General features: G+C 52.3%; 1 protein-coding gene across 5 annotated transcripts in view; it reads right to left on the reverse strand.

The window, feature by feature from the left end:
- Nucleotides 1-25,635, reverse strand: part of CTIF (cap binding complex dependent translation initiation factor) — a 350,579-nt gene that overhangs the window by 129,942 nt on the left and 195,002 nt on the right. For all 5 annotated transcript variants that reach the window (XM_077135514.1, XM_077135516.1, XM_077135512.1 and 2 more), the window contains one exon: nt 23,496-23,572. In XM_077135514.1, the coding sequence (XP_076991629.1) occupies nt 23,496-23,572 (77 nt within the window). The remainder of the gene's footprint in view (nt 1-23,495; nt 23,573-25,635) is intronic.

Consider the following 25,635-nt stretch of genomic DNA (forward strand, 5'->3'; position numbering starts at 1 on the left):
GCCCAGGTCCCGTCCTCCGACCTGCCTGACACCCTTCCTCCTCCCAGCAGCTGTCCATGCCCTTCCCCTGCTGCCATGCCTCTCCCTGGTCTCTGCCTTCACACATCTCGTAGGGCTCGGGGGCCTCTAGTCCCATCTCATTCAGAGAACTGCAGGCACTCCAGCCCACAATGAGGACCCCATCTGTCCTGAGCGAGGACGGTAAAAGTCCCCAGATTTATGGCCTATGTGCACAGTGCCTCACTGGGGAGCAGGCGGGCATCACGTCCAGTCCTCTGCCCCCTGCCTGGCCTCAGTCACTAAGTATTAGAGTCGGCTGGAAATGAAGTGTTAAGGTCTCACTGTGGACCCCAGTGGTTCCTCAGCTGGGGGAGGAGGAGAGCTTGGCAGGGGGTGGGGGTGAGGCCACAGGGGCTCCCTGGTCCCAGCAGTACTCACTGGCTCCATGTTCCCAGGAGGAACATTGCACTGTCCCTTCCTGTGCTGAGAACAGCCCCGAAGGAGGAGAAGGAAAGGCAGAGGGACAGCGGCTCTCACAACAGCCCAGTGAGCCCATTTCTTTGGGATGGGAAACCAGTCCAGCCTCTAAGCACAGGCCCTGGCCAGGAAGGGAAGAGATGCCAGCAGAGGGGCCATGAGTCGGGTGGGCAGGGTCATGCTGGCAAAGGCTGGGCCTCACTAGGACCTACTCTCACTTCAGCCTCAGAGCCCAGTGGCAATTTAGACCCTGAGTACGCACTGCCGAGGAACACGTGCTAAAGGAAAGGGAAGGCAAAGCAACAGAGGAGACCTGGTTGCAGGGGTACGCGCTGCTCCAGCTTTGTGACTACCAGCTGTGTGCCACTGGGTTAAAGAAAACAATCTCTCTGGGCCCTGGGTCTCAACAGATGATGATGATGATGATGACAAGGACAAGGACGAAGGCTGTGCAAATGAATGACACTTGTATGGTACTTTCTATGTACAAGGCGTTGTCTTAAGAACACAAATCAACGTATTCAAGTATCACAACAATTCTAAGAGGTAGATAAAAACATCATTATTCTCAAATTTTATAGCTGAGGACACAGGCATAGAGGGTTAAGTATCTTGTCCCAGATCACACAGCTACAAAGCAGGAAGCTGAGCAGAGCCCATGCAATACTTCTGGCCTTGGCCGAGTGGTGGGGGTGGAGGTTGGAGAAAATCATTTCTAGGGAATCTTTGGGCTTTAACAATGTAATATTTCTGTAACCTGTTAGTCATTTTTTAATGGTCTGTATTAAGCTGGCTTCCACTGAACTGACCACAGGGGAGGCAGAGGTTCAGGGAATTGGAGCCCCTCCCCTCCTTCTGAAGCCAGAGCAACTCCATTCTTAGCAGATACAAAGGAACAGGAAGAGGGTTGACAGCACAGGCCAAGGGCAAGGACCTGAGTAGCCCAGGACACCTTGACAGACGGACATAAAATGCTTCTTGTCCCCATGAGCTGCTGCAACTCTGGTCGGGTAAAAGTGCCATGGGTAAACTGAGGACCGGCCAGTCTGACCCCAAAGGTGGAGTCTGGGTAAGACTGGAGCTGGCCTTGCAGTGTGGGTGGGATTTCTTTGGGGGAGAAAGACATTCCAGCAGGGAAGGCCCAGGCATAGTCAGAAAGCAGGAAGTGTCTGGCTGATGGAGACAGACAGTACGTGGGCAGTGAGGGTGATAAGAGATTCTGGAAAGTCAGGTGGTACCAGGTCCTGGAAGGCTCTGGATGCTGATGATCAGGGAGAAGGGAAGAATCTTGGTTTTGGCCATAGGAAGCCAATGAGGGGCTCAGAATTTGGAAGGTGGATGATTGGAGCTGAGTTTCGGGGACAGGCTGTGGGGGGTGGGCGGGCAGGTCAGGAAGCAGCTGGGTCATTGGCTAACCTTTCAGAAAGAGGTCCCAAGGGGCTGAGCCGGACAGTAGGAGACAGGAGGAAGGGGAGCTGTCTGAGCAGGACTTTGGAGCCACCTACCTGGATACAGGCCCTAGCTCTGACCCACTGTGTGATTCTGGGCAAGTTATATAATAATCTCTCTCTGCCTCAATTTCCTCACCTGTAAAATGGGAATATAATAATGCCAACCTCATATAGTACAGATGATATGCATTGATAATTGTAAAGCCCTTAGAATACAGGATGCACACTCTAAGGATTTTTCACATACACTGGCTGGGCCTGATGGACTCCACAGCATATTAGCAGGGGTTGACCTGGACCACCCAGAAGGATGAACTAAAGTCACTTGTGAACTTTGAAACCAAAACTCATGCCAGAACTGTGCCCCCGCGGGTCTCTCCACTTCCCGTGGCCCCTGACATCTGCCTTCCGCAGGCCACTAATGAATGCTAACCATCCCAGCGAGGGTGTAATACCATACAACGTGGATTCCCTCCCTTCCCGCTGCTGACCTGTGATAGCAGGGCTCACTGTGCTGCCTCTTTAAAGATGAAAGCACTGAGGTTCAGAGATATCAGTCCACAGGCCAAAGAGCAGAGAAGGGCAGGCGCAGGGCATGGTTGCTTATGGCCTCCCCATACTATCTTCCAGGTGAGCGAAGGGCCTTCCAGGCTGAGAAGCTTTTCCCTGTGTTCATCAGGCAGGGACTCTGTCCTTCACAAAAGTGTCACAGGCCATGGTGAGTGGGTATGCTTGGTTGGTGTCCAACCCAGGGATCAGAACTGTCCCCCCAAACACCTACTTTCCCTCAGTAACTCATTTTGGCCAAAGCTAACTTCGTCCCACAATTTCTTCTGCCCACATTCGAAGGCTCCAAAGACAGAAGGACTCACGTCCATTAACTGGCTTTAGGGAGTACAAGGGGTAATTGGCAGGACTCTGATGATGACACTCACAGGAGGGGGGTGAGGTCTTAGATGACCAATGTCCAGGTTTGCCAGCTGACCCTGTTCACTATATTCAGCCAGTGAATGAAAGGAAACCCCCAAAGGCTTGGTGCCTGCTCGAGTTCCCGCTCTGGGTTGGCTAGTGACTCCAAGGACTCCCTAATTCTTGATGACAGGCAGGGTGGGGCCTTGTCAAATGCTGGGAGAAGTCTAGGGCAGGGACTGGAAACCTAGATCATAGTCTAACGTCAAGTGTTTGACCTTGGGAAGCCCGAAGAAGTCTTGGCAAGATGATCCCTATGAGCCTTGACGTGGACACTGTGGGTCTCTAAGAGGACCATGTGTGGCAGCTTACTCAAAACCACTCCCGGCAAAGCCACAGGATAGCACTATCCAACCCTCCTTAGGGGAAGGTGATAAAGACCAGAACCTTATCATGCAGCTGCCTCAGAGCCCATCGCTGCCTTCCTGCACAGGCAGCAAGGGACTGGGACAATTTGGAGCCACATGGTGGATCATGGAGATGGGGCTACCAGCAGGAGGTGGGAGTGAGCATGCAAATCAGAGAGCAGCAGGGAGCAGCAAGCTGGGCAGGTACAGTTCCAGGGAGTGCAAGAAGAACAGCAAGTGACCCAGGTAACTGGGCAGGGTGGCAGAGGAGCGAATGCTCCCCCAGGGATAAGGAGGCCAAGTGCTCTGAGGCATGGCCTGCCTTGGACTGGAGGCTCCCTACACTTTTCCTGCTCGAGGTGGGACCAATGCCAGCTTCCCAAGGAGAACCGTCTGGGCCACAGGTTTTCCTGGCTGTGGTGGTGCAGAGCAACTCTGCTGCTCAGGGGTTGCTTTTATTCTTTCTTCTACCGAGAACATTTCAGATCTGGAGCCACCCATTCATCTGTATGGTTTTCCTTCTCTGACCATCACCGCTACAACAGCTCACATATGTCAAGAAGAGAGGCCAGGAAATAAATCTGCCAAAAGGAAAAATCAACAGAAGAACAAAAAAGAGCAAGACTCTAAGCCTTCCCAAGGTGGCAGCCTGGGGCACCCTTCCATTTAAGCATCACACATTACTACCTGAAGCCCTCACTCAAGCTTCCATCCACAGCTCTGACCTCTGCTTGGAGCAGCTGGTGAAAGAAGAGCGCCCCAATCCCAGGGGCACCGTGCTATCTGCCGAGTGGCCCCAGAATGTGGCAAGAGCAGAAGGAGGATGGCTTGCTTAAGAGCCTGAAGAGGAACAGGCATCCATCCAACTTCCTTCACCTTCCTAATCCCAGATGTGAAATGCACCATCCCAACTCATTAACCACAGCCCCCATGGGGCCACATGGGAAGGCCGACCCTAGCTTCCGTGGGAGAGGAGCCTGCTTTCTATATCGACTCAGTGTTTCTTGGAAGAAAGAAGAGGAGGTTTGAATGCTCCCACCCAGAAATGGCATAAGTAATTGCTGGTTTTCATAACATTCTGGGAAGGAACAGTCACTGCTACGGAGAAGCCAGGGAAAATGCTTCAGGGCAACCATTCCCAGGGATGAGGCCATCCCAACCGCCAGACCACCCTGGCGTGCCCTTTCCAGTTCCTCAGCTTCCATGACAGGCGGGACCATGCCAGCTCAGCCCTCCCCCAGGGAACATCTGCTCTTTGCTCTGAAAACATTTATGGGGCGTTCACCATCTCTGCCCTGGGACGATGGGCTGGAGCTCCCAGGGAGGACGGCTGGTGGAATAGGTGCTCCCACCCACTTCCCACTAGACCTAGGCGCCCCTGCCTAGGGAGGATATCTCAAACTTTGGTCCCATCCAATTTTGATAAGGCAAACAATCACCAGCAAGCATTCTACAGACTCCAGCCTGAAAGGATGGAGGTCGGGCTCTGGGTCGCAAGACAAAAATCCCAGGCTCCTTGTAGAAAGTTTCCACTGTCTGGGACATTAGGAGATACCAATTCGGTTCAATTGCCTTCTCCTCACCTCTCAACTGCTCTCTGCTCTGTAGCTTCCGATCAGCCTCCTACCTCATTACCTTCTCTCCAACACAAACCTTTGTTCTCTGCAGCACCCTCCCCAAATACCCGCTCCATCCCAAGCTGGGCCTTTGCACCTGCTGCTTCCCCCATGAGTGAAGTCTTCTCCTCTCTTTCTGCCTGGACAACTGCATAATCTGCAGATGCATCTACAGCTTGGCTGGCTAAGTCCAAACTGTTTGCTGACATTTCAGGCCCTCTGCCAAGGACCTGCCTCCCTAACTTGCCATCTCTTCTTTACCCCTCAGCAGGCATCCTTCTTTTCAGTTAGGACAGCCCAGCATTGTCCAGTCCACACTGGCCAGTCCTACCTCTGGACCTTTGCCCCCACTCTTCTCTTACTGGGAAAGCTTTTCCTCTGCCCTCTGACCCAGTGAAGACATGGGTCATCCATGAAGGTTCCCAGGCTATTTTGAACCTCAGAAAACTTCCCTTTCTCTAAAGTCCTAGGGCCTTATGATCTGCATTGTACCATTAAGCACACACAATCATTAGACATGTATATGTATATATAGATACACGCATGCACACATGCATAGACATAAAAACTCGCACATAGACACACACATACACAGGCATACATGCAACATGGGCATATGCATAAACATACACACAACATACACATTCATCGGAACACACATGCACAAGCAATATTTTATGAAGTGTGAATTGGCTGGCATATCTTAATTGTCTCTCTCTAAGCAGAATGGAAGCCCCTCCAATGCCTGGTGCAGACATAGGCCTGTGAGAAGCCCTCAGTGGATCCTCCCTTCCTGCCAGGCCCCTACTTATCTCTGGGACCACGAGACGGGCAAGCTCAGCCCTGCCAAGGGTGTCAGCCTCTGAGAGCAGCCTTTCCTTTCTTTCCCAGTATGCTGCCCTGCTGATGAATCCCCCTGACGATAAACAGGATGCAAACTAATCCCATGAGGGCTGGGATTAACATAATCTCAATGTAGCTAATCTGACATCATCTCTTTTACCACCGCAATGCTTGTGGGTGGGCCCTGCCCTGTTTCTGGTGGGTAGTCACTGCCTGTCACCCCCACCTCCTACCCGGGAGTGAACCGGTGGGGCCTGGAGAAAGCCCTCTCTTGCAGCCAGCCCAGCCCCTTCCCCCTGCGTGGACGGTCCCACTGGCACTTGAGCCAGGGCTCACAGGACAGGCTTGGGAGTTAGAAGAAGCCATGATGATCAGCTGCAATATCCAAAATAGCTTTGCCAAGAGCTAACCCTTGTCCCAGAAAGAGATGTCCAGCTCTATCTCCAAATGCCCTTTTTATTGGACCCCAAATTACCATCTGCCTCGATTAAATTTAAGACCCCTGCACATAGGATTCTTAGGATGGGAAATCAGGCTTTCACCACAGACAAGTTAAGCTTCAAGATCCAGTCTGGCAGACTTAGAGAAGGGATGCGTTAGTCATGCTCCCCTCTGGGCAGGAGGGGACCATAACGGGGCAGTGAGAAGGTGCTGGGGGCTGAGCCACTGTGGCGGGCTGGAGCGCCTGCTGGGCTGAGCAGAGCTGGGGGGAGGCCACGAGATGTGGGCCTGGGGGAGATGGCAAGCCCACGTCTCTCACAGCGCTGCCCCACTCTGCTCTTAAAAAACTACAAACTGCAGGCGGACTGAGAAAATGTTCTTCCTTCTCAACACTCCCAGTTGCTCTGGGGTGGGATGGGCCAGCTCAGGCCCGTGGATGCCTTCCAAAGGCCCACCCAGAACCAATCCACTGCAGTTGGCACAGCCACAGTCTGGCCTCCTGACCCCACTTGGAACAGGCTTCCCAGGAGAGAAGAGGGCTGGTGCAGGGCTGGCTGGTCCGGCTGCAGCCTCAGACCATGCGTGGGTCTGAGGGATTCTATGAACTGGGGTGGGTGGCGAGTTGGGGTAAGGCGCAGGCACTGTCACCGGGTAGCTCAGCTGGACCTTCAGTTCCACTGCCACCTCCCCACCTCCCCTCTGCCTCTGTCTAAGCCCCTCTCCTTTACCTGCAACCCACACATCTGACAGTCACGAAGGTGACACTACTCATCCTAGGGCGGCAGCTACATTTTGGGAGAGAACCATAGGTAATATGAGGTTTTCTCCCAAACAAGGCACGCACTACTGTCGCTCAGGTAAAGCGGCATTTCTAGGCGGGAACGCTCCTAGCACCTCTCAAATTATTACTATTACCCTCACTACCAGGACTTTTCCTATTAACTTGTAGATCAAAAATTAGGGAGCGTACACAGTGTGCCTCTCCCGAGGGCCCAGGAAGGAATAAACCACCCAGATGCGGCTCACATCGGGGACAGCGGCCTCCTGCCTACACAGCAGACGGGATCCTGGCTGGGACGCGGCCAGCCTGCCCCTCCGCAGTGTGAGTCTGCGGTGCGGGGGCGCGGGGTGGGGCAGGCTGCGCCGACTCGGCTGTATTTATTCAGGAGCAGAAGCTATGTGCTCCGAGGGCTCAAGGGGAGTGTGAACGAGAAGCCCTGTGTCCAGGAGGGAACTGGGGATGGACCGGTCACGCAGGAACAGAGAGCCCCTCTGAGGCCTGGGGATGCTTTGAGCTGCAGTTTTAGCTCTGGGCTGTGGGGTCAGAGAACAGCCCCCACTGAAGGGGGAGGCTGGGGGTGGTGGCTGCTCCCCTGGTAGCAGGGGAAAGTTCCCACTCAAGGTACGTACAGGTCTGGACTGGCCGCCCCTTCGCCGAAGTGAGCTCTGTCTCCCGTTTATTGCATTGCTCTAGTGGCTCTCCTTGCCCTTTCACCTTCTCAGGTCCTGCCTTAGTCTCAGGGGCAGTAGGGGACAGATGTCCTCTGTTTTCTTCCAAGTTCTGTCTGCTACCATCATCACTGGTAATCTCCAGGGAACCCCGACTCCGACTGTCGCCATGGCAGTTTCTAATGGGTCTCCTGCAGAGAATTTCATTCTCTTGGAGTTGTCAGAAGATTTGGGGTAAGCTAGATCAGGGGTTGGCAAACTGTGGCCTGGGGGCCGAATCTAGCCACCACTTATTCTGTAAATAAAGTTTTATTGGAACACAACTATACTCATTCATTTATGTCTTGTCTACAGCTGTTTCTGCAGTACAGTGGCAGAGCTGAGTAGTTGTGACAGAGACTGTACGGCCTGCAAAGCTGAAAATATCTACTATCTGGCCTGTGTGGTGGCCCCTGACCTGGACAGAATGCTCTGCACAGGAGGCAGTCCATAAAAGACAGCTTCAGCAATTACTGATTATCCTAAGTGGGAAGAAAGAAATGGTGGTGGGACAGTCAGGTGTTTGGCCTCAATCTGATTAATACTAAGGAGGTTTTCTTTTATTAGTTTTATATACTTTGTTTCCATATAGGACTTTGAAGAACCTTCTAAGACACAGGTTCTCTGCATCCTCCAGAAATTCTGGATGTCTCTCCCTATTCCAAAGGACTTGCCCTGGACCATTCCCAATTAGAGCGCTACACCTGGCTCTCCATCTCGCCCCCATCAGGTCTGGGGGAGACTGCACAGCTCTCAGGAGTCCGGATGGCTGGCATAGGGGCCTGGAGGCAACTCCCCAGGGGCCGTGCCCTCCCTGCCTCCAGGCCTGTGGTCTTGGGCCCCCGAGCTGGATGGGCACCATCCTCCATCTGCAGCCCTGGCTCAAGGAATGAATATTTCCTGAGCCCCCTTCCGGGGGATATGCAGGGTGCTGACTGAGCACCCCGTTCTCTGTCTCAGTTTGCCCCTTCCTGTCCTTGGGCCATCGTGCCCCTCTCCAGACTCGTCCAGTTGGCTGTTTCACCCTGCGGGCCTGGGACAGCAGTGCTGTCTAAGAGAAATTTCTGTGATGGTGCAAATGCTCTTTGTCTGTGTTGTCCAATGGCTACCGAGCACTTGGAATGTGACTACTGTGATGGAGGAACTGAAACTTTAATTTTAGTTAAAGTAACTTAAAAGGCCACCTGGTGCTAGTGGCTACTGTACTGACTGTGCAGCTGCAAACAAAGGGGACATGTTCATCACTTCCTTTCCAATGGCTCCACTCGAAGACAAGTAGGTGTGTGTGAGTGTGTGTCCTGGAAGCGGCCCTTTTTCTGGAGCTACCTGAACCCTCTGGGGAACAGTCTGTTCCAAGGCTCAGGCAACCTGCCCGGAGGAGGAAACACTCTAACTCATGCTCCACTGGAAAGAGAAATTGAGGGCTGGGAGGATGGAAATACGAAGGTGAAGGGACGATAAGTAGGGCGTTCTTAGAAAGATGTGATGTTGAACCAGAAAAGAGAGTGAACACCAAAAACCCTCAACTTCTTCAAAGCTACAGGTGGGTTTCACTAGGCCATTTAAAGTGGGGGGAAAAGCAGTTACTGGAAGGGATTAGAAACAAATAGAGATGTCCCCCAACAGTCCCCACCTCCTTGCACTGTCATTGCCACACTATACCTGGTCTAGTCTGTGAGACCAACAAAATATGGCAGCTGCTTCCATCTTCGTTCCTCTCTCTCTCTCTCAGTCTGCCATGAGCACCGACAGAGAGGCCTATGGAGTGAGGAAATGAAGCTCCGGCCGGCAGCCAGCAAGGAGCTAGGCCTGCCAACGACCACGTCAGTAACCTGGAGGAGGCCCCCCGCCCCGTCAGGTCCTCAGATGCCCGCTGTCCTGGCCAACTGCACGACAGCCACCCCGTGAGAAGGACCACCCGGCCAAACTGCTCCTGCATTCCTGACCCTCGGAAATGGGAGGTTAATACCTGCTTGCCATTTTAAGCTGCTAAGTTTTGGGTAACTTCTTACCCAGCAAGAGATAACTCACACAGTTGCTGGTACTTGGAAGTGGGGTGATGTCATAACAAAAATCTAAGATGTGGGTGCGGCTTTGGAATTAAGGACTGGGCAGGAACAAAAAGGATTTTTGAGGTGAGTATTAAAACTGTCATGATTCCGAGGTGAGTATAAAACTTCCATAAGGACTGTTGGTAGAAATATGGACTGTAAGGAGACTGCTGGTCAGGGCTTTTGGGGAGGTGAGAAAACTGGTACTGAGAACTGAAGGAAGGGGGATCCTTGCTCCGTAGCAGCAGAAGGGTTAGCAACACCGCCTCCTGCAGTTATGGGGAAAGTAGGAACTGCAGCTGATGACCTGGGGAACTAGCTGAGATTTCCAGCCAGAGCGCTGAAGGTGCTGACTGGTTTCTTTCTGCTGGGTAGAATAAAATGTGAGGGGAGGAGAGAGACTAGCCAAAAGAAAGACTCTTATCCCCGCCCCCCTGCCCCCCCCCCCCCCCAAGGAACCAGGACTGGTTAGTTTTGAAGATTCTCAGCCTTTCCAGATGGCAAACGATGCTAAAATTAAGAGAGGACTCTTGCGCAAAGATCAAATCCAGGGCACTCCCAGGAAAGCAAGGTTCAAAGAGGCAGCTGAGGGTAAGACTATACAATCCTTTGTCATGATCTCAGAAAGATGAAAGGTGCTGTCTCAGTACTATTCAGCCAGACAAAAAGCTCGCTAAGGATTTCAAGGGTGTGACTCTCAGATCTTCTCAATCAAACAAGAGGGCTTCTAAGAAGCTTAAGAGCTTCCTCAGCAGAAGCCCAAAGTAGAGAAGGGATTATCTTGAAGGGACATGTGGGTGGGCCTTTACTTAGTGGAGTAGATTCCAGTAAGGCTCACAGAAAACCTAATAAGATTTTCAAAGAATTATATCAGCAGAAATATCAGTAGCTTGAATGGAAAGGGGCAGGGGTGGTACAAAATCAAAAGAAGCTGCTGCACCTCCAAAAGGCTACTGGCAGGAAGCTGGCTGAGTAAACGACTCAGGTGCAAACACATGCCAACCTTCATAGAAATGGAAGGCAGAACAAAAAGCCAGAGGGCAGAACCGAGAGCCCAGAGTGGTCACTGGACCAAAGCTTGACGGCAGTCTCGGGAGAGACCCTGAAGGTGGAAGGTGGAGAGAAGTAGGGCTGAGTTCTGATCAAGAAACTTCCAGTATTTGCCAGGCTGGATCTCAGAATGGCTATGGACCAATGACTCCTGCATGACTTCTCAAATAAGAGTTTCTCTGACAGTTATCTTAAGCCTGTCCCACCACAGTATGTTGCTTCTTTAAAATCACACGCCTTCAGATGGAGAGAGACTGTACTGGAGTAGCTGTACTTAGGAACCATAGCCAAGGAGTCTCGCCTAAACCGGAACCTGATGCAGACGCTGAGATTTTGGCTTTTGAGCTGATGCTGTAATGAAATGAGCATTGGGAAGGGGTTAGTAGATTTGGCATGGAGGAGGCATGTGTATCATCGGGGGTCAGAGGGTGAGCTGTGGTACCAGCTTCCAAGATGGCACCCAATGGCTCCACCTCCTGGGTTTCACACCCTTGTGTAGTTACCTCCCACACTGGATATGGCAGAAGTGATTGTATATCACTTCTAAGATTGAGTTGTTAAAAATACTGCAGCTTCCACCTTGGTGTCTGCCGGTCTCTCTCTTTTGAATCACACTCTGGTAGAATCCAGCTGCCATGCCATGGAGCTGCCATGTCACTGGATTCTGGTAGAATCCTGTCCTCCGCCTGTCTGTTTGTGAAGAGGCCCACCTGTGACCACAAGTTAGTGAGGAACTGAGAACCCCAACAGAGCTTAAAGCAGAGCCTTTAGCCTCAGCTGAACCTTCAGATGACTATGGCCCCAGGTAACAAGTTTGGCTACAATCACAAGAGAAACCCTGGGCTAGAACCCCCCAGGTAAGTTGCTCCTGGATTCCTGACCCTCGCAAACAGTGTGAGATAATAAGTGTTTGTTGTTTCAAGTGCCAAGCTTTGAGGTCATTCGTTAGGCAGACATAGGTTACTAGTGCAAACATCCAGGCCAAGCTCTCTACCCGGCAAACTGTCACTGGAAATAATGACTCTGGAAGAACTGGCAGAATCCCTAAAACACACATACACAGACACTCACACTCAGCTATAAACACAGATGTGTATATAATACAAACACAAAAACAGGGAATAAGTCTTCATGTTTGTGCAGCCCTTGGCAGTTCGCCTGTTTTCAGAGCATCATCTCATTTGAACTGCAAAGCAGCCTTCCAAGGGAGATGTCCTGTGTGGTACGTGAGAAACACGCCTGCGAGGTGAAATGATACCTCATATCTAGCTAGTGCAGCTAGTGACGGGAGGAGACGGGACTCACACCAAGTCTGATGACAACTCAGCACCCTCAGAGGGCTGTCTACTCACTGGGCTACAACCTGGCCCTGTGGTGGCTCACATTATGTGACTGTCAGGCAGGGAAGGCAGAAGCAAAACATGGTGCTTGCCTACGGTGGGACAGTTTTAGGCTTTTAGGAGCTAAAAGACCTGCCTTCAAAAAATGTGACCATCCACTCTGCCCCATCCCCTCACCCCGCCCTACGCTAGTCTCTTAGCGCCAGCTTCATTCTTAATAATGGAAGGCTCCAGTTAAAATGCAGTGACCTGCCCTGGGAAACCCAGAAGGCCAGATCAACCCCTGACAGAGCAGTCACAGATGGGATGCAGGTCTAGTAGATCTTGGGGCACCAGGAGTGCTCGAAGCAGCGGGAGGTAGGGGGTCATTCTCATCACAAGGGATTTGGACAAGGGCGCAGAGGTGGTTTTCCCCAGTTGCTCGAGCCCAGTTCTGCTAGCAGAGGAAGGCACCCTCGTGAGAAATATGAGCGCTCTGGTGGGGAGAGGGCTGCCAAGCCTCCTATGCTGACCTTGCAGGAGCACTGCAGAGGGGACTGGAATTGTGGGGACCTGGGAGGAAGCTGGCCTCGGCGGGTCCCATCAGGAGAGGAGTAAGCATACCTTCCCGACCCTCTCCCCTCCTAGCAGAGCTTCTCAGGAATATTAGGGCCAGGCCAGAATCCTGTCCTCGGCCTGTCCACCCAGGGCCCACTCAGCTTCTTCGAGCCGCAGCGGCTCGCGGGCCAGAGGGCCAAGCCTCCTGCCCAGGGTGACCAGGCCCCGCCACCCACTCTCTGCCATGCCAGCCAATCCGGAACTCATGTCTGCTGCAGCCTCCCAGGCAACCAGACTGAATGTGCACAACACTCCATGTCGTGTGGCTGTTTTTTTTTTCTTTTCTGAAAACACTTCTCGTTTCCTTTTCAAATCCACATACTTGTCTTTCCCTAAGTGTAGTGTCAGTCCTAATAGGCAAAAAGCCTGAAACAGGAACTTCTGACCACTGAATCCTGTAATGTAGAGGGCCTTCCTAGAAGCTGCAAGGAGAGTTTTAAGACAACGCAAGGGCAGTGGCGTCCCTGCAGGAGGGGTGTCAGAGCCGGCCTGTTCCCTCCCAGGGTGACACTGGTGGCTGAAGACCACAGGGTTTAAGAAGATATGGGTATGCCTGGAGAAGGGTGGGGTGGGTGGGGAATGCCCTCACACACTCGGCTCTTTAGGAAAGTGTCCCTAAAGCTGCAGCTGGGACGGATTACAGGGCCTATGAACCACGGGGCTGGGGAACCTTGGAGCTGGCTCTGGGTAGTGGATTTTGTCCTTGGCTCATCTGTTTACCTCTAGAGGTGACTCAGGACATAGGGCTCCCCTCCCCCTCCCAAATGAATGTGTGCCCCACTTGTTCTCAGGCCTCCTGCCCATCCCCCAAATCCCGCAGCTGCCCCACCTGCTCCAGGTGACCCGGGAACACCTTCTCAGTCCTTTCTAGGCCCGCCCTACCCGGGCTCCTGTTGTGGAGTGTTATGGAAGAAGGTCAAGGGAGGACTAAAAAGGGCATGATTAGTGCAGGTGGAGAGAATGGGAAGGGGATGGGTGGAACCTGCAAGCTAAGAGGAAGCCAGCAAGAAAAGCAGCAGGGGCAAAGGGGACAGCCAGTGCAGGGGCAGGAGCAAGCTTGGCTTGTTCAAGGTACCAAGAGACCTGGGGTTTGGAGAGCCAACAAGTGGGGACAGCATGGTAGGAGGGGAGGGTGGGGAGAGGGGCCAAAGACAGGGTGAGCAGGCCATGACCTCCAGGGGGTACAGGGCAGGGGTCTCAGGTATGGCTGGCTCTGGCAAAGGGTTCAGAAGGCCTCTTTGCAGGGTTATAAGCTGCTTAATTCCTCCAGAAATTTCTACTATGTTAATGTGCAGGTAGCTATAAATTTGAAACTCTCCATGCACTGCTGGTGAATTTGTGTGTGCCTCTACATGCAGGACCCGCGGGGTCTGTCATGGGTGTAGGGTCTATCTACTCCCGGTGCTTGGGCTGTCAGTCTGTCTGTCTGTCTGTCTGGGACTACTTGGAAAAAAGGGCAACTCCATCCAGCCCAGCTTTCAAAGGGCGTTTAGATCCCTGCAGGTGCTCAGAGAGCTGGAGACATTGGCACAAATTGCCACTCTAGAGATGCCCACAGCAGGGACCCAGGGGACACCTTCTTAATTTCCCCCAGGGTGGAAGTGCGGGCTTCTCCTCCGGGGACCTAAGGACTGTCTTCCTGAGTTACTTTATTTCTGCTTGCTCGTGTCTTGCCTAATTGAGCCCCTGCATCACTTCTGGCAACCAGGGTTTCCCAAATTACTCCCAACCTCAGAGGCACCTTGGCTTCCCTAAAACCCTCGCGTTGGAATAAACGGCTAAAATTAAATTACTGGGAAGACTCAGAAATAACTCCCAGAGCTCAGGGTGAATGCTGACCCAGGGAGGAAGGCTCCTTGGTATTTTTAAAACCTGTGACCAGTCACAGCCGGGGAGCCTCGGGGAGTGGACAGCACTCTCACACTCAGGTTTGTCCTCCTGGGAGTGGGGGGCTGGCAGTGGAGGTATCTCCCCCAGGCCAGATTCCCTGCCCTCGGGGCCATTCATCATTCGGGAATTCAAAGTATCCCCCCTCCAGTGTCTCAGTGAATGGGGCCCTGCAACCTGGGGAATCTCTGGTCTGTTGCAGGGGCTTCCTAAACATGTCCACTCAAGAGTCATCAAACAGGGGAAGGAGCTCTGGGCATGGCTAACCTGGTACAGGGTTTGAGGAGGCAGAGGGTGGGCAACCACTTCTGAGTGGGGCCCGTCTGAAATCTCACCAGTCATTTCTCTGAATTATGCACAAGCACTCCCCTGAGTTCACGTGAAAACAGCAGCTCTTTTCCCACCAAGCAGCTTTATACCGTCTTTAGCATCTTCTTGCATGAGTTAATCAGGTATTAATAAGTGGGCACATGGAAAAGGATGTTAGGGACACAGAGGAGGGAAGCTGGGTATGAGGAGGAGAGCACAGAAGCAAAGGTTTACAGCAGAGATGATGGTTAAGAGCACAGGGTCTGAGGCCACGTGGCGTGGGGGTGAATTCCAGCTCAGCCACTTCCCAGCTCTGTGGCTTGGGGTAAGTTACTTCACTTCTCTGGGCAAGTTACTTTCCTCATCTGTAAAAGAGATGACAAGAATATCACCCACATAGTGTTGTTGAGAAGATTATGTGAGCTACTATTTATAAAGGGCTTAGAACAGTGCCTTGAAAAGAGTGAGTGCGTGTTACATCGCTGAGTGACTTTAGGGCTGGGCCGAGGCTGGGCCAGACTTGCCCCAGAGTCCAGCTAACAGGGCCCTTAGAGTCAATGGGGTGCATGGTCCTGCCCTCTCAGTTGGGTAGTCAACGCAGCGTCTGTACTTGAGTGGCCAGGGAGCTGGGAGGGTTCAGCCAGCACAGCTGGGGCCCGGGTGCAGCCCTGGACCTGATCTGGAGGACCAGCAGATGCGGCCCAGATGTGGGGACTCGGGGTTTCTGGGGGGGACACAGAGCCCTGCTCCCCTGTCCTCACGTGTCATCATAAAGGCATCACCCCAGGCTGAATGTCTGCGTCCTTAGGTGCAGTAGGAGGAACTGGCTTGGGAAGACGGGTTGGGGTTAAGCGTTTCAGCCTTTCAGTAAGAGAGACAAAGGCTGTGCCAGAGAATTAAGTAAACCAGCTTGGGTGGCTGGTGCTTGGGGAAGTACATTATACCTCCTATCCCAGGCCCAGTCCAGTGGGGATGAATTTATCTCTTGGGGCCACCAGCTGCTAGGCATGTTCCCAGGCCTGCCTTCTTTGCTCTTTAGGGCTTAAGGGTCTGAGCGAATTCTAACGGCTGGGAAAGGGGGAAGAGACCACCCAACGAAGAACAGTGCTCAGCTTTGCCATAGTGGCAGAGAACTGGGAAGTGCCCACTGCCAGTGTAGGAAGGCTTGGCATCCAGGGCTCCACCAAACCAAACTGCCTCTTTAGTGCCCACATGGATGCAGGGTCCTGGGCTGGGGACATAGTTGTCCTTCTCTGAGAAGGGGACCCCAGGGCGTTGCGTTTCCCTGGAAGCGTTGAGTGCTGAAGCAGGCCCTAGCATGGAGCACATGCCAGGAAAGAGGGGCAGGAGAGGCTATCTCGCACAGGGGAGCTGGGTCAGCCCTCGTGAGGACCCTCTTCGGGTTTTACCCAGAAGTGCTGGGCGAGGCAGCTGCATGCTACAGGATTATCTGGATCATCATGATTTGTACCAAGACTGGGGTCTTCTCTGAGCTTCTCAGGGCTCTACTTCAATTAAACATGGACCCGGGCATGTGCTTGAAAGAAGTAAGCTGCTTTTCTCCCCAAAAGAGCACGTTGGGGGGTGGGCGTGGGGGAGAGGATCCTAAAAATAATTCCTGTCTGAGTCATTTTGCTTAGAAACTGACAAGGCTGCCTGCCAGGTGGGGGGTTGCCTGCCCCATTTTCTTATCTATCTTTAGCAGGGACTTAATGAGGGCAATTTCCTTGCTAGGATAGAAAGACAAACCACGGGCAATGTGAGCGTGGTTCTGTCTCTCTGCCCCGGGCTCCTGATGACAGGGTGACAACGATAGTCACTGCCAGGCTGAACAGTCTGTGAGGGCTTCTGGGATGGTGTCATCCCAGGAATGAAGCAACAGCCGGCTCAGGGCCACCGAAGGTGGGGTGACAACCAGCAGAGGGGGTGTCTCCTGCTCCCCACTTCACTTTCCCCCAGCTCTCCTATCGTCACGACACAAACAAAATCAATTACTGAGGCCTAAAGTCCCATCACTCACAACATTTTCCTTTACCTTCAGTATCTCCCAGCTCTGTTTTAAAAAGCAAGGTCTTCCAAAGGGCTATCTAAATAACGCATGGGAAAGAGTTCAAATGATGGATGGATTCGGGGCTCTGAACCAGGTCAGTCAATTCCTGATGGGTCCTGGTGGGCACGATATTAGGGCGGACATTTTTGTAGGAAGGACTCCATGACAGATGGCATGTTCTGAGGTGCTAAAGGGGATGGCAAGCTTCAGAAAGGCACTGGGACTTAGGTAAACAGGGCTAAGGAGGCACTGGGGAGTCCCCAGGGTTCTCGCCCAGGAGCTGAGATGGGAAAAGGAGGGATGAGGTGGATTCAAGAGTGGAGCGAGGGCCTCCTTGTGATGGAGGCGGAGATGCAAGCCAATGCAGCAAGCCAATGCCAGAACGCTACACGATGGGGAGAAAGCGAGACCTGTCGGGACCTCAATTTTGAACTTCTAGACCCTAAGACTGCAGACCAATAAATTCCTGCTGTTTAAGCCAATGAGCGTGTGGCATTTGTCATAGCAACCAAGACAGAGCCCTTCAGGCGAGGACATAAACGGCTCTGATGATGTCGGTGGCATGCTGGAGAATGGGCAGAACACTGGAGACTCTAAGTTTGTGTGGATAGCTTCAATTTTCCAAATTGGAAACATCTCCCAAAGAGATTCCCAGATAGATGGTTTGGAAGAAAAGGTTCACACAAACCAAGTCATGTCCAGACCAAATCTATGTCTTCTTCTGAAAGGGTTACTAGCCTGACACAATCTTGAGGCAAACATCAAGATTGAAGGGGGCTCCCAGGGCCTTGCTGCATCACTCCATCCTGGTCATTCAGATTTTTTTTGATACGTACTTCACACACCACAAAACTCACCCTTTCAAACTATGCAATCCAGTGTGGGTGTTTTGGGTATATTCCCAAGGTTGTGCGACCATCACCGCTATCTACTTTTAAATGTCCTGTGCGTTTCTATCAATGACTTAGACGATGTCAGAGAACCTGTGAAACCAAATCTGGTGGCTGACACTCTCATGGTGAGAGTCTGGATACATGCTGGTGGAGAGAAGGGTAGGGAGGGGTGGGATTCTTAGTTGGTTCTGCGATTGGAGGACACTAAGGCACAGTGCTGCTCAATTGTAGGAGCTGCCGTGGGCTCCGACACCACTCGCAGGGGCCTACTTGTGGCCCAGCACATCACCACCTTGAGACGGGTGAGGACAGCTCGCTCCCCTGCCTAGACAGCTAGCTGGGTCCGGCCATGGTATTCTTTTCTTCTTCCTTTCAAATCTGCTTTGCACATGGAGTAAATGAACTATTCTGAGACCTCACTTAATGAATCAAATTAATTTGGAGAATGGCTTTCCTGTCTCCCTGGCTGCATGGGCCTGGGTGTGATGGACTGCTAATGCCTCCATTAGCTGCCCCTCTCTAATTGTTAGACAGCAGGCTTGGGAGCCTGCAGGGTCCACTGAGACTTTCAACAGTCAAGGGCTGGGTTCTCAGGAGCCAGCAGGCTCTGGCTTTTCCCTTCTAGTTAGTTCAGTTGGAGAAAGCAGCAACCTTTGCTCCACCTATCTTCTGTTTCTAGGAGACTGCGTGTGGGTGACATCTGGGGAGGGTGGTGAATCCTTGGGCTCCGGCACCTGTTTAGCAGAGGCTCCCATGCTCCCGTCACCCAGACATCCTCCCATCTCCCTTCCAAAGACTCCTCCCGTCTCATGGCTGAGTCTATCCCCACCTCCTTCAGGAGCCTTCTGCAACCACCCCTGATGATTGCCCCTTTCTTGAACCTCTGCAGCATTACACTTGGATGCTGTGCAGTTGTGCACAACTGTCTGGTTGATGCTGGAGTCAGAGTGTCACTTTGCAAGTTCCACTATCAGGTCCTTGGGAGCCGTGACAGCACCTTGCACTATCCTGTGTCCTTTGGTGTACAAACTATGGCTCAGAGCATTGCTTGGCAAGACCTAGTTGAAGAGTTAAACAGTGCTTCCTTGGGGTGTGTTTTGGGATATGCCACCCAAAGCCCTCTTTGAGAATGACACATTCACTCCCCCTAACTGTCGCGTAGGCTGTACTCAGCTGTCAGCCCCAGGATGAAAACTGCTGTGGATGTTGCCAGCTGCCCGGTCAAGATCACACCCCTTCCCCAAGGCAGTGCACATCCAATGACTCAGGACATGGGGGCTAAAAAGCCCAGCCCCCTCACTCCATCTTGGAACAATTCTACAGTCACCCTAACTTCAGAACTCCCTGTGAGTCAGCTGAGGCTTCCACTAAGGTTGCAATGCAGCTCAACCTCTCCACTCCCAATCCTGCTGCCTTCCCTTCCCTTCTCCAGGTACTGATCCCATGAGCATTCCCTCACACGCATTGTCTGCTGATCCCCACCCTAGAATGTGGAAACACAGCAACATTTGCTCATTGCCTCAGTTTGCTCATCTCATAAAGTGGTGGTGGGAGGCAGAGAGACAACCCCCCCGTCCTGTGGGAGGTGAGGGACCACACTCAAGATAAACAAACACAAGCAGTTGGTCATCGGCTGGCCAGGCCCTCGGCCAGGCCCTCCGGCGAATTCCGCAGCCCTCTCCTGCATCCTGTGGGCAGAGCTTGGGCGGGCTGGGAGACCAACCTCAGCAGGCCTCCTTCCAACCAGCAGGTCTCTGGCTTGTTTGGCGCCAGAGCACCTGGAGGCATGTTACTCTCTGAGGAGTGCACGAAGCACACATTTAGTGAATTCATAAAATGAATGCATAATTTTTTTTTAAATCAGCAAACATCTTTTATAAGCTTCCAAAAATAAACACGAGGTACTGGTTTTCAAAGTTTTGAGAACATTTTAAAGGAGAAAATGTTTGTACTGCCCATGAGTTTCATTTTTTTCCCACAAAATGGAAAAAAAAGACAGCTATAACTCAGTTTTAAATCACAGACATCCCCCTCCCCCAACACACACACTCATTCTTCCCCAAAGCATGTGGGTTTTCTGCAAAGGGCTGCTCTGGGGATGCCCATTTGCCAGCCAGCTTGGACTTGGGCTGTCCCAGAAGAGCAGACCTTGAAAAGCTCGCACAGGAGAAGGAGCAGTTGATGCTGGTGCCCTGCCTCTGGGCTAAGGGGACTAAAGCCCACCTAACACCACCTTCCTTAAAATGGTTCCAAAGTGACTCGGTCTCCCATATGACATGCAGCCTAGACTGTTCTAAGTGTCTACAAGGATTAGCTCCTTTATGCCTCCTAATTAGTGTGCCCGTTTTACCCGGGAGGAAACAGCTCTCCCGGTACAACGTCGTTTGTGCAGATCGACGAGGGAGTGACTGCGGGAGCTGGGGCCCAGCCCAGCCAGCTAATCCAGGCCATGTGCCCTCACTGCTCTATTATGCAGCTTCCTAATGTCCTCAGACCTAAACAGATGGAAAACAAAAGCAGTGATGGCTCAGAAAGCACTCCCGAGGCCAGCTGGGACAGGGTATGATGAGACTTCTTTGAAGACCAGGGTTCCCAGTCCCAGTGTGAAACTTCCTGCTCTAGGCCCCAGGGACCCACAGGGTCCAGGTTCAGCTAAAGGCCCATTCTGTCTGGAGGGTGCAGCAGCTTGAAGCTGACTCCAGTGACTCTGCAGGAAGAGAGAAGGCCAGAGAACCCTGAAGCCATTCCAAGAGGCACCACAGAGGCCACGGGGGATAGAGCCAGCCACTTCTCCTCACGTGAAATTATAGCCACACCCACAGGCCACCAACCAGCTGCTGGGCCTTTCACATGTTAAAGGTTCACCTGAGGTTGTGGAATTAAAAGGGCCTGTGATTTGGGGTCACTATGGGCAAGTTCAGTTCTGCCACTTCTTAACTAAATAATCCTGAGAATTGCCCTGGCCTCAGTGATTCCATATGTTAGATGGGGGCACAGTGTCTACATTTCCCCATCACAGTGTGTGTGGGGGGGTGGGCGGTGGGGGGCAGGTTGTGGGAATAAAGAAGACTCAGAAAGGACACAGATGATAGCTATGACTTTTGGCCACTAAACCTGATTCTGGCCACCTGCCCCTTGGCCACTTGGTATGCCTAAGGAATGCAAGCCAATTTCAGTGGTTTCCACTAGGGCTGCAATGCCTTAGTTTAAGCCCAGAATAATTAGGGGTCAACATGCTGTACAAAAGTCTTAATAACGAAGTCAAATACAGAGGCTGAGGGCTTAGCTAGCCCAGTACTGCCCATCGTCGGCTGCATGGGCTCAAATTCAAGGCCAGCCTGAAAATATCCTGCAGGGGCTCTTCAAATGTCAGAACCACACAGCATACAAGAAGGGCTCGGGAGGCACCTGGCTCTGGCTTCTTGGTTCAGACGACTGAGGTCCTTACACCATGGAGCTGCCCGCTCTTCTCCTGAAAGTCCCCCAGGCCTGGGTCTTTAGTGGGTGATGGATGCCCCTGGATTCGAGATTGGGAACGAAGGTGGAGCACGCCTGCCAGTGCACAGTAATTGTGTGCAATGTGCCTCCCACCCTGGGGTGCTCAGGCTGACCCCCTATAATGGCCAAGAAGTCGATTCCTCGAGTTTTTCTTTGGTCCCACTGAAAACTCTCTTGTATCCATCGATACTTATTTCCCCTGCTTTGGGTCCCTGTGAATGCAGAGGCAGTTGCTCCCGTCCCAGAGTAAATCTTTCATGAATTTAACAGCATCAATTAAGAGTTCTTTCTCTTCAGCCTCCTCTTTCCTGATCCTGTCCCCTTAGCCTTCCTCACAGGACATATTTTCCATCCCTTTAATCATCTTTATGGCCTGGCTTTGGGCCCTGTCCCGGGCCCACATCCTCTTCAAGGGGTGCTGACCTAAACCGGGCGTGAACACGAGCCCGCTCAGCGGAAGTTCCACTTCCCAGTCCTTGCCTGTCGTTCTCCTCTCTACATTCCTAGGTCAGGCTGCTGCTTTCCGGGGGCCTGGCACTGTCCGGGCTCCGGGGACTCCTGCTGAGTGAGGCGACCTGGTTCAGACGTGGAGGCGTGGGCTGACCTGGCCACTGAGCAGTGGCTGCCATGGCCTGGGTCAGAAGGTGACTTCTCACGTGGAAGCTTGGGGACGCCCAGAGCTGCAGGGATACACAGTGTCCTCTGCCGTCAGGACCACAGGGGCAGGGGAAGAGAGATGCTAAGCCTGGGAACCCCATTCCTCCTTTAAGGGGTGCTCCCTGCTTCTTTCCTTGGTAGGAACCAAGGATGCTGCCTAGCCAAAGAGTAGCACACACAACGCAATTCGCCATCGTCTGGTCAGTCCAGGAGGAGGGCTTGGACCAGCTTTCCTAGCACACTTTTCTTTCTTGATGCTGCTGCACAAAGTGCCTTTTGGTTCTGATTTCTTCTTCCAGCAAGTTGTGTATTGACTGTCCTCTGCAAACATTTTCAGACCCATGAAATCCACCAGCTGATTACAAGGCATCTGGGTGCCTGGTCTCCCACCCACCCAAGAGTTGTGGCCACCACCTAATAGCTCTTGTCTAGAGAAGGCAGGTTCAGGGACACTGCTCAGCTATCCCCTCAGTCGCCAGGAGGCTGTCACCAGGAACAGAGGAGGCACATCTCAGTTTCTGAGGAAGGGATGTTGGCTGGAACATTTCTTGCCCCCCCCCCCCCAAGAATATTCTCTGTTCAGTGAAGGTGAAACCATAAGATAAAGGTAAAACCTTTATTTAAGAAGAAATTCCCTGTAGAGGAGTACCCTATTTCCAGGCAGAAGCCTTTTCTTTCTTTTTTTTTTTTTATTGTATTTCTAGCCAAAAATAATTTATGCTTATTTAAGCAAAAAATATACTCTCTCTCATCTCCCTTTTGCACAAATAGCCACACACGATGAATTTTGTTTGCACTTGGCTTTTTTCCACTTAAACTATATTTTGAAGACCTTTCCAGATAAGAAAGCTTTTAAAAAAATAAATGTCCACATTCTCAGGATGCCCCGTCTAAGTACTCGTTCCTCCCCAGGGCTCCCCCATTTCCTGTCCTGGCCCTGTGAATGTCCAGCCCTCTGCCCTTCTGCACCTCTAGGCACCCCTAGGCACCCTCAAGCAGTAGCATGTGTGGTTGTAGATGTGTGTGTCACCTGGCACAGCAGAGCCAGTATGCACCACAGGTGACACCCAGTGATGGGGAGGAGGAAAGACAATAGCCCTGGAATTATGACCTCCAGGAGCCTCCTGGAGACATGTGCCAGGACACGTAGTCAGCTAGGCCACAGTCCCCTGAAGGACGTGGCTATTATGGCCAGAAGCTCACGGAGAAGAGGACTTCTTCTCCTAGACTGCAAAACCTGGACACTGCCCCTCCACCCCTCCTCTCCACCCCCTGGCCCTCAGAGCTCCCCAGAAAGAGGAGGCAATGGAGGTGGGTCCTCAGCAGACTCCTGAAGGGATCCACTGCCTAGGGCAAGAGATGTGTAGCTGTCAACTTCCAAAAAAGATTCTCAACTCACAACCAACCCTGCCATCCCCACCTCAAGTCAGCATTCTCAGCTGAGCAAAAACCAAGGCCAGACCACAATGACGCAGCCGCAGAACCAGCAGAGGAGAAGAGAAGCCAAAGCTCATGAAGGAGCCTCTCCTACCTCCGGTCATTTCTCCTCCTTCGGAACAACTTCTTTGTGTGTGCAATCTCTGCTTCGTGGGGCATCGGGTGGTAACCCTGCATCGTGGAGAGAGATGAGGAAGGTCGTTAATAACTTCTGAAACAGCATCAAGAACTTCTAGACTAAACTAACTATAACAACATCTATGACCAAAAGAGTTCATCATATGTAACCTGTCAAAGCTCAGAGTCAGAGGGGTAAATGAACAAGTTCAAGTCTTGCAGAAAATTAGCAACAAAGCTGAGAGCAGGCACTGAAGTTCACGGGCTGTATGCCTGAAGAAGTTTCGTCTCTAATTTCCTAAGCCTTTCAAGTTTCCTAATAAGGTGGGGATACTAACACCAAGTCTAGAAGCCCTGTGCCCATGCATAGAAAAAGCACCATGAACCCAGGTCTCCTTTTCCTGGTCCAGGTTCCCCAGTGCAATTCTTACCCAGGATCTGCCTCCAGAGTACTTTAGGGAAAATCTGTAAATTGGGGGAAATTGTAAGGACAGTCTTTTGTTTACTGTCACCCTTATGGCAATACCTATTTATACTATTCCTTCTAGGTTGGAGAGAGATTCCCCACCTATACCTCGGTGCAAACTCTGCACATGCCAGGCCGGGGCAGAATATGTGCAGAGACTGGGCTGATAGCTGGCTCTGCTCTTGCCAAACCCCTGCCTCCCACCCCCACCCACAAATCCTCAACCCTCTTCCATCCCTCTTCCCCCCCAAAAAAATATGTTCTGGTGGGCGCATGGAGAAGAGCACGGCCATTCCACTATACAAGTATAGGGTTGGGTACTGGGGTACCTGAGCCTGGAGGTCTGACTCGAGTCTGGGACAACTGAGGACAGCCCTGATGCAGAGTCCACAGTCTGAGTCTGACCCCTGCCCCACCCGCACGGCAGCTGAGAGGGCAGTGGGTTACGGAGCCCTAGGCTTGCATGGGAAGAAAGAGGGTGCCAAGGGGCCCAGGCTGCTGAGACTGGCCAGTGGGAGTCCATTCAGCCTGATACCCCCATTTTACAGACAGGGTGACTGAGACCCAGTGAGGTTCCACAGTGAATTAAAGCCAGATGATTCTGGGGTGCTAGCTACCCTGATCCCCTCTGGTGTGGACACCGGGAGCCCAGGATAGCGGACCCAGCTGGGCTGCCCTCACAAGTCCCACCGCTGACCAAGAAGAGGGCCGGGGGGGACATCAGCAGCCCTGATTGGGTGAGGACTGGCCAGTCTTGGGGAGCTCCCAAGAGGATAAAGGAAGGACAATAGGCTCAGGAGGACATGGGCCTTTACTGAATCCAGGGAGGGAATGATATGATTCAAAATATATTTTAATGGCCTCCCCTACTCTCACCCCCCATCCATCTTGTCTATAACAATCTGGCCAAAGAGGCATGAATGAATTCCGGGCTCTCTGCAGCCACAATGGGCCTCTGGGGCCTTAGGCTGTGCTTTGTTTAATGGTTTTCTCAAAGGATATTATTTGCTTTCTTTAATACAAAACACAAATAAGGAAAAACACCAAGTCTTCCCTTCTCACTTCCCCTCTCTCCACCCTGACCAAGTTCTGGGCTGGCCGCATTCCCTCCCTCCTTCCCTCCCAGCCTCTTCAGGTCACTGCAGGAACCCACTGGGTGTGCCCCGAGCAGACAATGGACAGGAAGCCAAGGCTCCCTCCGAGCTGCAGCCTGTGATCTGGATCTCAGCTCTAAGGCTGGGCAGAGGGAGCTGCTCAGCAATACTTGGCATTCCATGAACCCAGGAGACGCCAGCCTCCTTGCCTGGGCCTCAGAGCTGTGGGCTCTGGCCTGGGTTCTGGCTTCCCGCCACACTAGCAGCAGCAGCAGCGGGATCTGGCCTGGAGACACACCACAGCATGGAGGCCTGGCTCTCCCCATGGCTCCGGGCAGCCCAACGGAGCACACTGGGTTGCCCAGGGCATCTAATGAAGCTGCTGCTACAACCTATGTCCATCTACACTTCCATCCACTCATCCCACAGAATTAATATATATAGAGAGATGTATGTACATGCATACAAGTGTATACAAAATATTATAGTAGTTAAAAGCATGGGCTCTGGAACCAAGCTGCGGGAGTGCAAATCCTGGCTCTTCCTCTTGAAGGCTG

Source organism: Tamandua tetradactyla, chromosome 18, assembly GCF_023851605.1.
Source record: "Tamandua tetradactyla isolate mTamTet1 chromosome 18, mTamTet1.pri, whole genome shotgun sequence".
In the NCBI taxonomy this organism is placed as follows: domain Eukaryota; kingdom Metazoa; phylum Chordata; class Mammalia; order Pilosa; family Myrmecophagidae; genus Tamandua; species Tamandua tetradactyla.